The sequence below is a fragment of the Oryzias melastigma genome, linkage group LG1 (assembly GCF_002922805.2).
Source record: "Oryzias melastigma strain HK-1 linkage group LG1, ASM292280v2, whole genome shotgun sequence".
Lineage (NCBI taxonomy): Eukaryota > Metazoa > Chordata > Actinopteri > Beloniformes > Adrianichthyidae > Oryzias > Oryzias melastigma.
The window spans coordinates 9,111,220-9,125,651 of NC_050512.1; the positions used below are offsets into that span (position 1 = coordinate 9,111,220).

The 14,432-nt window shown below is 39.1% G+C and overlaps 1 protein-coding gene across 1 annotated transcript in view; it reads right to left on the reverse strand.

Moving 5' to 3' along the window:
* The window catches only part of LOC112137652 (voltage-dependent T-type calcium channel subunit alpha-1I), a 168,526-nt gene that overhangs the window by 87,155 nt on the left and 66,939 nt on the right, over positions 1-14,432 (reverse strand). The window contains exons 6-8 of the mRNA XM_024260075.2: positions 10,641-10,733; positions 1,423-1,762; positions 941-1,341 (exon numbers count right to left, since the gene is read on the reverse strand). Of these exons, the coding sequence (XP_024115843.2) occupies positions 941-1,341; positions 1,423-1,762; positions 10,641-10,733 (834 nt within the window). The remainder of the gene's footprint in view (positions 1-940; positions 1,342-1,422; positions 1,763-10,640; positions 10,734-14,432) is intronic.

A 14,432-nucleotide genomic window follows, 5' to 3' on the forward strand; every position in this document is an offset into this window, starting at 1 on the left:
CTAAGAACTTTAGTAACACCATCCTGCATTTGCTCTAATTTATTTACTCATCATTTTCTCATCCGTTTATGGCCGATTTGCAAGAACAAGCATGTATTTGTCACATATGTATATATATGTATATATATATTTATATATATATATATATAATGAGCCAAGAAAAAATGTTTGTGCTCAACTAATAGCTATTTTGTTTGCAAGCTTAAAATGTTTACATACTTTGCATATTAATGTGAAGTTAAAGTTAAAACTGCGTTGAAATATTTAACCTTAGAACCTTGGTTTATTTTAGCTAGTTGACCAACACATTCTCATTCCAAAGCTTTCACTTTTTTAAACATGGTTAAGTCACTTTTTGGTATCTTGTGTGTCCCCAACTCGTCATTTTTTGACTTGCTGGCGGACCAAACCTTGTGGAGCGGCCAGTACTGGTACCTTAACCTGGTCCCCTAACCCTAACCTGGTCCGTGTCTGGTACCCCATCCGGAACTGGTACCAATCCGCGCCCAGTACCGATCCTCTTTCTTTATCGGGTTAAGGTACCGATTCGGTCCACGGAGTGGTACTAGTTTGCAGCCCAGAGGTTGGGGAGCTTTGACTGAATTGGAACAGCCAGAATGTCAAAAAACGAGTTTGGGACACCTAAAATGTCCATTTTTGATGCGGAGGGTCCTTAGCCATGTGTCAAAATGTCATGACTTTGGGAATGAGAATGTGTTGAGTTAACAGCTATTGACCGGGAAAAACTTTGGTCCCTTTGCAACCAGTGTGGGGAGGTCATAAATTAAGTTCTATGCATGAGTGACCAAATGGAGTTAGATGCTGCCAAGGGTTTTCCCTTTACTATCCATACTGTAAAAATAGATAAATGTCAAGAAAAAAGGTTTGGTGACCATGAAGTTGAACTCAAGTAATGCCACACAAGGGGATATTTGTGTACCTGCTCATGGTGCTCTATGCCCATGCTTATAGTGTTGATCAGGATGGCGATCATGATCCCTCGGTTGAAGTACTTGCTTTCGACGATGCCCCACAGCTTCATCCTTACGTCATGCCATATTTCCCTGCAACCCTTCTTTGGACAGCAGCCCACATGGTTCTCTGAACTGGTATGGCCTTTATTGCCCTTTTCTTTACTGTCAGTCTGGTCATCCTCTTTTTCTGTTTCCTCGGAGGCTTCTGCTTCATTGCTGGCACCACTGCTAACTGGCCTCACCCCATCTTTGAGTGTCAGCGCCATGGCGCACTGAGGGCAGCCATCTGCTGCAGAGGTGGCAGTGAGGGCTGTGGGTTCTGCTGGCGACGTGTGGTCTGGTTTATTGTGATAAGAACACCTCGGACCTGGCGTGATGCAAATAGAGAGTGAGTGCATAACTCATGTGCAAATATACAGCTTCATTTGTAGCGCTGAAAGTCACATACCGTGCCTCGGGAGTGCTCTCCTCTCATTTCTCCCCTGTCCGTTGGCCTTCCTCTCCCGTGCCTCTCCTGCTTCTCTGCCTCTTCCAACTCCACGGAAGCCCCGAGGTTTACCCCTCAGCGTGTAGAAAAGGGACACCGTTTGTCTTTTGGTCTTGCGGAGGAAGTGGCACATGAGCTGGAACAACTCTTCATAGCAGTCCCCTGGTTCACTAGCCAGCGTTGAGGAGGAGGAACACTGAGCCCGCTGCTCCTGCATCAGCTGATGCTCTCGCTGCTTGGTCTCTGAGAACTGAGTGGCGATGACCACGAGGCACAGGTTGATCATAAAAAAGGAACCAATCTAGGAGCATAAAAGGTATGCACATAGTAAATAAACAAATATTTTAATAAATAAATGCAGCTTAAATATATTGATACTTATATAGTGTATATAATGACATATTTATAGCAGTTAGCTTTAATAAATATTTATGGTCATTCTGCACCACTGGTCATTTGCAACTCAGATTTTGAGCACACATCATGATTTTGTCACTTTATACATTTTTAGACAACATGCCTCCCACGAAAGCACAATGTCCTGTCTTTTTCGTATTCTTCACAGCATCAACCACAATTCATCAATACAAAGGTCTCAGAGTTGCTGTGGTGCTATCAACGCCATGATGAGTTTTGTGCACCATATACGCCGTCTCCTCATTTGGATCCATGGTGGCCAGGATCGCCAGATTTTGCTGGAGTCCGGGGTGGCAGTCTAAAATGGACCGATCATCAGACAATTTTGGGGACCTTGGAGAGCCTCCTAAAAGTCAATTATCACGCTCCTGTGTGTAACTGGACTGCCACCATGCAATCTGCGAATGAGCCCAGTCATCCATCCATCGACCATTATCAAAAAATAATGTGGTCGCCATTTATTTTCTATTTTTTTCTAAAACCTCTGCACGGCATGTAAATATGTGACTGCTGCTTCTCATCTACAAATTCGGCGGCACGGTCAACAAGGTCGTCGCGTAGTGGCATTTTGGGATATGTGATTGTAGTCTTAGACTGAATCTGAACTCTTTCCCCACCCCTCTGGCTTTTCCCCATCTCTCCAATTGTAGTAACATTAGGGTATGGGGTGTCCGAAACAGTTGTTATAAAGTCCATAGGGACTTTTTATTGCGTATCCCTCCGCCGCGAGGATGATCTGCGTTGTGCTGTGGAGGAGAAACTCCCTCCTTCATGTGGGTGTGCTCTGAAGCACAGAAGTTTACATTTACCTGAAGTAATGACTTTTTGTTTCAAAATTAAACTTAGAAAACTGACGTTATGTATTTTGCGAGCCCTGGCAGCTGCGCGCTAACATAGATGACTGGCAAATAATGATGATGTCATCAAGGGGAAGGGTCATCCGAAATTGAAAACACAATTTTTCACATTTCTCTGCCTGGAGGACTAAATGGTTGGGAAGGGAGAAGCTGTAGGGGGAGAATTTAGATTCAGCCTTAGACCCATGCACATATTTGGGGGATTAACCCTACGGGTGCTGCAGGTTTTTGGGTTATCCAGGCCCGTAGAGGCTCATAGAGAGGAGAGGCTGCATCTTAACCCCATATGTAACGGCAGTTGTGACCAGAGCATTAAGTGACAACACCTGTTATTCCCCAAATAACATCCTTTTTATTTATCACCAGCAATATTTCCTTAAAATCAGAAGGGTTAACTACCACTAAAAGCTGACATTCAGAATGCTAAAGTTTAAACTAAATTTCCCTCATTGGCTTTGTTTTTACAAGGGAAGAAAACGGTTTATTTTTATTTGAAGTGTGTAAAACTGTGAGGCAGGTATTTATTTAGCTCACTTATTGTCATTCCACCGTAAAAATTGCTCCATGAAGCATCCGCACTCTGCCAGAGTTATATCAGCAGGTGTGAAACCATCGAATCAAAACCTACATGCACAAATAGTCTCAACAGCCATTGTTCTAGAATGTCAGCTCAGCCTTTCAGTCCTTAAAGAATAAATCTCATTTAGGTAGTTGTCTCTAAAGCTGAAACTACTGTGTCTTCATCTCGTCGTGATTCTGCTGCAACTTAAATGTGAAGCTTACTGCTGCTGGTTCACAGTCCTGAAGCGTCTGAGTCATCGAATGTAAATTATTTTGTGTGGACATTGACGAGTGATCATTGAAGGCCGCTGAAAAACACTAAGGAATGCAATTTGTGCATTTGAGTGGGTGTGCTGCTTCGAAAAGTTGAGAAGAGTTCAACTTTATGCAAGCGCAAGGCAATTATCCAGCCGGAAGGCTCTCCCCACACGGGTCCTTTGGTGGGCTGCACTAGAGCCTGCACACACAGAAACACCGGTTCTGCCGCTGTACATTTAGGACCTTAATTATATGAGCCACTTTATTTTCTCGCAGTTTTGCTCTTTGAATTTAAAGGTTTCGAAATCTATCATTCCCTCTCTGGAAACACTAAGGCCAAAGCTACAGAGGCAGGAAGAGTTTTAAGATAGCAAGATTACCATTTCCTAAAAATGAAACAGTTTTCCTCAATCACAGAAGCCAAGATTTAACAAAGCCATGGACATGACATTAAAAATATATAAATAAAGTGTTCCCTCAAATTAACAGATTAGTCACAAATTAGTTTTTTTATGTACAAATTAGTATTTTATGGCCACAGAAAAGCATTCTTTTTTGCACTCACATATTAAAGAGTTTTACCATCTTCAGTGTCTTCCAATAATTTGTGGCCACAAAATGCTAATCTGTGCTCACGAATTAGCATCCTGTGTGCTTAAAATGCTAATTTGTACCTTTAAAACTCTAACAAAATGCTACTCTATGGCCACAAAACACTAAATTTGGTCACAAAAGGCTAACTTAAGTACCCACAATATGGTAATTTTTGAGCACAAAATCTTAATTTATGCACTCAAAATGCTAACTCAAATAAACTCAAATTTCTGTGCACAAAATTAGCATCATACTCGCAAAATGCTGATTTTTGAACGGAAAATACTATATTGTGCCATATGTACTATATTTTAAATTTAACAAAACAATTTTATGTTTTGTTCAAGCTCCGTGAGATCCTTGGATTTCCTAAATAATAACAATAAAATTGATAAAGTCCACAATTACTTCCGTATTAATATTATTAGCCTATTATTTTTAATTATCTGAATTGTCTTTCTGACATAATTAGTTTAAAAGAAAAGGACAATCTAGAAAAGAGTTGGCGTAAAAACCCTACTGCTTTTTAACATTTAGGTCAAAACTGACACATTTACGAGAATGAAAATGGGTCAATTTTGACCCAAGCACAATATAAGGCTGAACATAATCATTTTTTTTTCATTTCTTTGCTGCTATAAAATAATTCAACTAAAAACTTGTGATTTAATTACATAGCAGTTCATGATTTAGACATTAAATGTTCTTGTGTTTCCCCACGTTAATTGACAATGATTAAATGAAAGAAATTTCACTAAAAATTTTCATTTTATGGTCTAAAATTGAAGTCAAGCAGGATTTTTTGAAGAAAAAGAGACAAAGTAATGTTTTATATATATAAATACACCTGGAAACGTACCTTTTTTGCAGTGCATTTAATATCTGACACTTACCCGTAATTTTAACTGTTGACTTAATGTTGTTTGTTATTTAATTGTTGTGTTTTTATGCTTTTATTTATGTGAGGCGACCTTGAGTGCCAAGAAAGGCGCCATATACATCAAATTTATTATTATTAAACATATATATATATATATCTGTGACGATTTTTGACTTTATATTTCCCCATTATAATTTTTTTTAAAGAATAGTGCACCCTCACTTGTTTGTATTTCTATAAATAATGACTGCCAGGAGCAACAACCTGCAGTAATGATGGCGGTTTTTGCAGCTAAAAACCTTTTTTAAACAAAACTTTTAGAAGAAATCATGTTTTCTGGAGATCATTAGGATTTTTTTTCCAGAACATGATGGCAGCTGGTACATGACATCCGTATATGTGTTGGAGAAATAGGTCATATCATAGCTAACCTGTACATCTGTTTCTGTCTGTAATCTGCAGTCTGTTGTTACAGCAGCTACTCTGACCTTTTATATCTTATTGATTGCAGTTACAAGCTTAGAAAATGTTTTAAAATGGACTTTACAAACATTTAGCAATAAATTATATACAATAGTCGTAGACTTGTTATGCAATATCATTTTTTTTTTAATTTTCATCCAAAAATACCCTTCATCCTTAAATTTACAGAAAAGTTTCTTTAGTTTTACACAGCACACAGCTTCCTACAAGCTACAAATTGAAGGAAAAAAAAAAAGAATTAAATATGTGAGTAACCCTGAGAAGCAGAGATGACAGAAAAAAAGAGGAGGAGATGGAGCAGGGGGGAGGTCCTGTGTGAAGTGTGGCGATTGTAAGCCTGATAACCCCATTCCCCTCTCCATCTGAGCCACACTGTCAAAGTGCAGATTTATGTGCCTGTTGATGTATGGCAGTGTGTGAGAGTGTGTTTGTGCACGGCCATGCTCTTCATCAGTGCAGAGAACACAGTCATCTTCAGACTGGTTGGCTTTCAAGCTTGAGGAAGGAGCAGAAGCTTTTCCAACACTTTCCAGCAGCCTAGACTATGTATGTTCTACATTTGTATGAAGTGTAACATACATTTAAAGAACCACTCTGATGAAAATTGTGCTTTTAAAGTGTTGTAGTGATATCCATCCATCCATTTTCTTGACCGCTTCGTCCCTTTCGGGGTCGCGGGGGTGCCGGAGCCTATCCCGGCTACTGAAGGGCGAAGGCGGGGTACACCCTGGACAGGTCGCCAGTCTGTCGCAGGGCCTGTTGTAGTGATATTTTTTTCTAATGATTAAGGAAAGTTAAGCTCCATTTCGGAGTATTTCTTTATTCGAATCGTTGTTAATCAGTAGCAGACAAAAAATTGGAAATTCCTGGTAAGTGTTAAAGATGATCAGAGTGGGACTTCATAAACCGCCTTTTTCCTACCTCCAAGCAACACACGAACTTTTGTAATTTTTAGGAATGTGAAAATGAACGGGTTAACACGCAATGAATTATAACAAATTAACGTATTGATATTTAATAAATGCCCTCAGGTGTCCTGCCGTGCAGCTGTGAGATCAGCAGCATAAAATTCTGTCTAGAATAAACTTTAACTTTTTTTATATTCTGTGATTGAGATTCTATTAAATTAACGAGATAATATGTCATTTATTTGTAGTTTTTGGACAAAAGTGATCTTTTATTTTAAAAGATAAGGTGGAAGGTGATCGTCAGTCTGACGGCTGTTATGTAGAACAGGAGCGCATCTGCTATGGGGGGGCGGAGCGAAAAAGAGCTGTCCGCTTAAAATCCAACAATGAGGAAACCGATCACTATTTTATTTTGGGATGTCATTTTGGGATGGGGACCGACATACATTTTCTACAACGAGCACCGGAGTTGTGTAAAAATTGCGGAGACTCTTCTGTTCACTGTTAAGAGAATAGCAATAAATGTTTTCCCAGGTTTGCGATTAATTTGTTACATTTTTTTTTTTTCATCGATTCCCGGCCCTGGTCATTTTGCATATTAGATAATCTGTATCTTTGCCTCGTTTTGATTTACACCAAGTGGCTTTTTTGTCCAAGATTTCACTGATTGAAAACATAAACTTATGAGAATCTTGAGGTTATGGATGTGCTTTCATTATTTAAATTTAATATGTCAGTATTTAAGCTGTTATAAGGACTGGTACTGTCAAGTTTAAAGAGCAACTCTGATCATCTTTTGATCTATTGTTAAAGTGTTCCCAGTGGTCTTTTAATTAAATATTCAGAAATACACAGTTAAAATTAATTTTATTTTTCCCTCTTTACCATGATAGAAATGCCACAAAAATATGTTAAAAATAAAAAACACAATTTTCATTTGAATGGGCCTTAATTAATTTCACTGTAAGATTTTTTTTTAATTTACATAATTCTGCATAGATGAAAAACCAATTCGGTATGGCTATTTTTTCAAGTCTATTTTTGCATTCTGCACATAATTTTGAACTCTGGCTCATCAGTTCTATTCTAAAACAGTATCTTCTTTAAATGTTATAAGTAACAGTATTAATATTTTAATTACCTTTTTGTTAATGCCCTCTTTTTTTAAGTGTACATCTTTCACAGGAACACGTGGATGTTGTTGGCCGATTAAAAGCACCTGAGCAATACTTTTTTAAAGAATTGGTCACCTTTTATCAAATTAATGGAAAGTATAAGCTTTTTAATTCTCACCTAAAAAAATATAAAGTGCTGGTGAAAATAAGAAACATTTGACGGAGCAGATTTCGTAATTGTGAGTTTAACTTTGTTAATATTGCAATATTAAATAGTATTTCAACTTTTACTGAGTTCTTTTGTACAAACTCCTCTAGATCATGACAAATCTGAAAAAACAAACCTTAATTCTCTCTTCTACATGGTCTCAATTCCTTATGCCTTATCCGTCTATCTCTTCTGTCATCTGTTTGCCTTCTAGCGCTCCCTCGTATCACTCATCCTCCTTCTCAGTTCCATTTGCCACACATAATCGCCTCGCAAATGTTAGGTGAGTGAGATCTTAGAGGAAACTTTTTTTTTCCCTTCTTCTCTCTGTGCGTCTTATCTGTCTGTGGATCCGGGTTTCTGGCAGCCTTCCTTCCTTCCTTCCCTCTGTGCTTTCTGTTATCCTCGAGTCTGTTACAAACAATTAAAAGTCTCTCCGTCTGTCTGCCAGTCAGAGTAAAACCATGCTGGGATGACAACGGGAACTCTGACATCTTAGTGGTAAATCTCTAAATTCACTTAGATACACCAAGTCTGTTTGTGAGACTTTGAAACATGCAATAACAAAGCCAAAAAAGGCTGAACTGCTGCTTTTTTGTCTCTGAAAAAACTACAAAATGAAATATCTCACCTTTCCTGATATCTTTTTTTTAATATACCAAAAAAACAGTTAACAATAAAGGTTATTATTTGTTATTATTAATCTAGGATCCTTAGTTTTGCTCAAGAATGTTGACTTTCTTAGAATTGTGTCAAGAAGGGCATAAAAAAAAACCTTTCTGCCAAACCAAAAGTGTGGGTCTTTGGGATTTGCTGTTAAATACAAAATACAAAAAATAAAATAAAAAAGTGCTATCTAGCTAGCATCTCCAGTGTCACCGATTACCTGTGACATTCTGTCTAAAAGTGGTACAATAAAGCAGGAAACCCAAGCAAAATAAAAAAAAAGCAGCAGTCTATTACAGGATTTTTAGTTGTTAACTATAGACACATGTAAAAGTCCAACATTGTTGGGATTTTTTTTTTTTGGCTAAGAGTTTTATTGTTTTTTTTTCATTATACTCATGTCTTACAAATATTGAAGTCTGAGGCCTTTCTACATTGAAGTTAAAATGTTTTTTCGCTTTTCAAAAATTTGGTCAATGTTGGTCAGAGAGCTCGGAGTAGAGCCGCTTCTCCTCCGCATCGAGAGGAGCCAGTTGAGGTGGCTTGGGCATCTGGTCCGGATGCCTCCTGGACGCCTCCCTGGTGAGGTGTTCCGGGCATGTCCCACTGGGCGGAGGCCCCGCGGAAGACCCAGGACACGCTGGAGAGACTATGTTTCTCGGCTGGCCTGGGAACGCCTCGGGGTCCCCCCAGAGGAGCTGGAGGAAGTGGCCGGGGAGAGGGAAGTCTGGGCATCTTTGCTCAGACTGCTGCCCCCGCGACCCGGTCCCGGATGAAGCGGAAGAAGATGGATGGATGGATGGTCAATGTTCATTAACCATTATGCACTTGAATTCCTCAACTTTGTTTGTTTATTTATCCTCTTAGCCAAAACAGACATTTCTAATTTGTGAAAAGTAAACTTTTTATTGTTCTTATTTGGTACAATACATGAATTGAACGAAATGTGACTCAAGCATCAATAACAGCCTTTTTTTTTTGATAAAAGGCAATTAGTATTGTGGCATCCCTATTTCACAAGTAGCCTAAAATATATGGTACACTTGACTTTCCCTACTGTAGTATGAAGGCTTCATCAGACGTTTGGTCACAGAAGATGCCTCATGACACATTTTCACACATGATCCTGTGATCAGCTGCTCCAACCATGTAAGCCCAGAGGACATGCTGAGAGATTCACTCTAATTAATACCATTTCATTTAACATCAAAGGGAGCGCTCGCCTCCACTCCTCGTCTTCCAATCCTCTCTCTGACTTCCTGTCGACACTCTACTCCATCACTGCCACCTCCCCGGCCTCCTTTCCCGATCAATCCATCAATTCCTCCTTCATCGCTCTTGTCCTCCTCATCACCTGCCCTCTTAACCTTACTTGGTGTCCTGTCTTTTGACGCATTATCCATTCTCTCTTTATAATTTCCCACTGCTTTCATCATTTTTCTTCTTTTTTTTTATTTCTACAGACACTAACACCAGCCTCTTGGTTATTCCTCCCCTTTTTCTTCCTCCCCACTTCATCTGCAATGTTTCCACATCAAAAGACGACCATTATATCGCGAATCACCCTTAGAAAGGCAATATGACAGGCTTGATGATGAGCAGGGGGATGTCAAACGGCAAATCCGAGGGAGTGTGGGAAGGTTTCGCTTTGTGTGTTTGCGCTTCAGAGATGGCGACAGTGGAGTGACAGGCGCATGAACCGTACTCTGTACACAGCTCGGTGAAGAAAGGGGAGGTGGAATTAAAGGAGCAGAAAAAGCAACCAAGAGAAGTTCGACTGGGACAAAGTTAGGAAGGGAAGGAAAAGGTATTAGTGTGCTGACTGTTTAAAAAAAAAAAGGAACAGAGCTAGACAAAGTCAGGAAATCCAATGGTATAAAAATCAGTAAAGTGGAGAAGAACGAAAAGAACAAAAGTGGGAGAACGGGAGTGAAAAAACTGTTTCTGACTCTGAAAGCAGGCAATTAAAAGTGCAATAAAAGGCAAGACAGCCCCTGGGTGAGCAAAGTAGTTGGGGCAATGAGACTAGTATTATACCACATGCATGCACGGGTAGAGAAAAACACGCACCAGCGCTCAGACACAAGAGCGTTTGGCAACATACAGTTGAAGGATGAGAATTAAAAAGTCTTTTAATGGAGAAAAAAGGTGGTTCTTTGATTTTGTCCTGGTTTCTCATTGTGACATAAAAAAACTTATTTGTATACTTCAATTCCTGCATTGACAACTTACTATTATAAGTAGAATAAAGTAGATGAAGTTGTAGAAGGAATGGGCATCCATGACATAGTACATGATCTCCACCCAGCCCTCCAGAGTGATCACCTGTAGAAAAGAGCACAGACAAAAAAACATTTACTTCTGTAGGAAACAACACCTGATGATGTGAAGCAGAGGTGTCCGACTCCTGGACTCAAGGGCCGGCATCCTGGATCAGGAGTGTTTTTCCTATAAGAAGATATACAGTAATGGGAAGTTATGCCGCAGGCACAAGTACAACTGTCACCACATGAATTTTCAAGATTTCATGCTGCCACTCAAATTTTTTGAAAATCGTTACTGCAAGTAAAAATGTGACTGCCGCCTCTCAATTAGAAATTCCGCAGTACGGCCAAATTCCAAATTTTCAGAAAAATGTTCATTTAGGTCACTGTACTGTATGTTTTCACAGTCTTAGGCCGTATCCAAATTCTTTCCCTACCTCTATGTCTTCTCCCTACCCCTACATTTTCCCTCTTATGTAAAAATACCGTCTTCAAATTTGGTTGTCACTCCCACTCGATGTTAAGAAAAGATGCCGACCACCTATGTTAGCGTGGCGCTACTCCCGCTCAGAAATATACATTTTATTTATATAGCCCAATATCACAATGTAAATTTGCCTCATTGTGCTTCATGCTGGTAATTTTACAGATGCAGAAAATTAGTCATAAAATATGAAAAATAGCTTAAGACTGAAAAACTAAATAAAACTGGTTATCCCTGCCCTTAGACCATCCCTCCTGGTAAAGAAAAACAAAAGAAGAAGAAAAAACCTTGAGGATGCCCACATGAGGGAGAGACCCTATCCCAGGATGACAAAATTTATAACAACGTTGGCTTTATAACTTTAAAAAGGTCGCACTAAACCAAAAAGTCATTACTTACATTTAAATCTAAACTTCTGTGCTTCAAACCCACATGAAGAAATGTGCTTCTCCTCCGCGGCACAGCGCGACGCAGAACACCTTCACCATGGAGGGCTCATCAAATTTAGACGTGCTGGCTGTTCCAGTTAAATCACGGCTCCCCATCCTCCGGGTCTACTATAGGGACGCCGGCCACGCCGGTACCGGAGGCGGTAACAGACCTGCAGAGGTACCCTAACCTAATGGTCCCAGAATATCAGTAGGTGGTGTAGTATCATCCTTTAAATGAAACAGTAGAAGAAAACATCTGTAGTTCCCTTTAGTTTTTGTAGTCCATTGTGCGGTCCTGAGCCTTTATATCTCTTTTTTTTTCATTTTTCAAAACACTAAAGGAAAAAATGTTCCTTATTCTAAATATTTTCATTATTATAAACACTCTAAGAAGCTAATGTTAAATTAAAGTCTAAATCTAAAATACTAACGTCTTTAAATTTTTAAGCCCAAATGTTTCTGTTTGTCTTTGATGGTTTATACTTATTACTTTTTGTTACAATGACTTATAAAAGCAAAAGACATACACATTTTAAGACAAAGCTTCAAGCTTTCATGTCATGTAAGAATTGTCTTTTTTATAATTATTTTTTGAATATGAGCAATGCATGAATAAGTGAAAATTGTGACAACCGGTGAGATAAGCCAATAGTAAGACCAACCCGGTCTCCCCTACTTGGTGTTTTCTTAATTTAAATGGAACATCAACAGTAAAAATCCTCCCAAAAACTTTTACATATTCATAAAAAAAATCTATTTTTTTTTTCAAGCTATTTTCCCCACTTCATGTATTTTCTGTGCAGCTTTGTGTCAGATCTGAATATTAAAAAACGCTAGACAAGCGTGAAATACATTGACTATTAAATGGAAAGTGAGTACATAATAGAAATTGTCAATAATGTATTACAAGAATAATAAAGCATTACATTATCAGCCTATGCTGAGTAAACTAAAGGAACAAATTTAACCCAGTTTGTATAGGATTGTGAAACCTGTGTTGAGGCTGCGCTCTATGTTCACGCTTCACCCATCCTGCTACTCCTGTGCAGCATCGTTTCCACACACTCTGCTGTTCTGTTCACCTGGCAGGTGGGGCCAAAAATCTTGATCAGCACCTGTCAAGTACTTAAGACAGACAAGACCTCACTAGAGCTTGGCTGGGCAGGGCAGAGCTCATTTGGCCTAGGCAGTCTTATACTGCTAGGTTTTGTTATTTTAGTTTGGGTTTGGTAGTCTTGATTTGCAAGCTTGAGTTATGGTGATTATGATAACATGACCTGGATGACTAGGAATCTTCACAGTCAACACTTATCGACTTACTCCTGGAGTCTGAAGGATGAAAGCTTTTGGGAAATGATCCCACTTGTTATTACAGGCAGTGATATTCTTTTTTTCTTTTCTTGATGTTGCTGTAAAGGTGGTAATCCCTGGTCTGCCAGTGTCTACTGATATTGAGTACCTTCTTTAGGATCTTATTGCGTGTTTTTTTTTTATTTTGTCCGCATATCTGGAAAGATTTGCAACCAATGCTTAGGTTGAGTGTATGTGCTTTTTTATTTGTGAAACATTTAATGGTTGCCTAGCAACTGTTTCATGTTCCAAAAAAAGGCAATCAAATTCATAATTCTTCACTAAATACTATATGGTTATTTTCATGAACCACGGTTTACGGGGGTGTTTAGGTATGATGTGAAGATGAGTCTTAAGTAAACAGTTCAGGCTTCTGTATTTACAAGTCTTACTTTGAAAGTTTCCGTGCATACATGCACTTGCAGATTGCATGTTTGCATGTGATCAGAGCAGTTTGGCTTTACGTCCAAACAAACATGCTGTTGACATTAGTTGACTGTCTGCGTAAAGCAGAAGACAACAGTAAATCAACTGGTGGCTTTAATCAAAGGGACTCCTTTGTTGACTGTCAGTGTGAGACACAACCCGTTAAAGACCAGCAGGAATGCTGAGAAAAACGGATTAAATGAAGAAACATCCGTTTCAGAAGCAATGCCTCATCGTGACACATTAGCAGCCGTCGTGTTAAACAGTGTGACCACACGTGACTGAGACCACCTCTGAATGCAACCTGAGTGACAGATCACATTAAACCTGAATCAGCTGGAGCTTTTAGAGGGGAAAAGCTCATGATCCTCTGATAAGAAGGCCTGTATGGTTGTCAAGTCTAGCTTTTTCCCCCATCTATGAGCTCCTGGCAGAGTAAAGCTCTATCTTACCCTGAAGTTATTCATGCTTTTATCACCTGTCAGTGGACTACAGTGTTGCACTTTATGTCAATTCAGATCTAGCTTTTCTGCGGTAGCAGTACACAGTTCTGAATGCTGCATCTGGTTTTCTAAACAAGTGTTTTTTATAACTATTCTTACATTTGCAGAATATTCTGCACTATTGAGTACACAAGTTTGTAAGGCGCATTGTCAAAAAATTGCCTAGTTTTGAACTTATGTAATATGCATTAATTGTATAGGACAGGGGTTTCAAACTCAAGTCCTCGAGGGCCGACGTCCTGCTGGTTTTCCAGAAACCCTGTCTTATCTCCTGCTGATTACCTGGATCAGGTGTGTTTAGCCAATAAGAAGCTTCTATGCAGCTTGGCTAGAAAACATGTAGAACACCAGCCCTCCAGGGCTGGAGTTCAACACCTGTAGTATAGGAGAACTAACCTTGTGAGTGTAACGTCACACATATAAAATTACTTACTTCCAGGTCCAACCAAAAGAAGTCAATGTATGGGACTTGTAACTCCCAACCTTATTTGCAATAAATAAAAAAATGACTGACACTGCTAAAAAAAAACTTTTACCATGACTATGCTAACTACCAACCTTGTTAG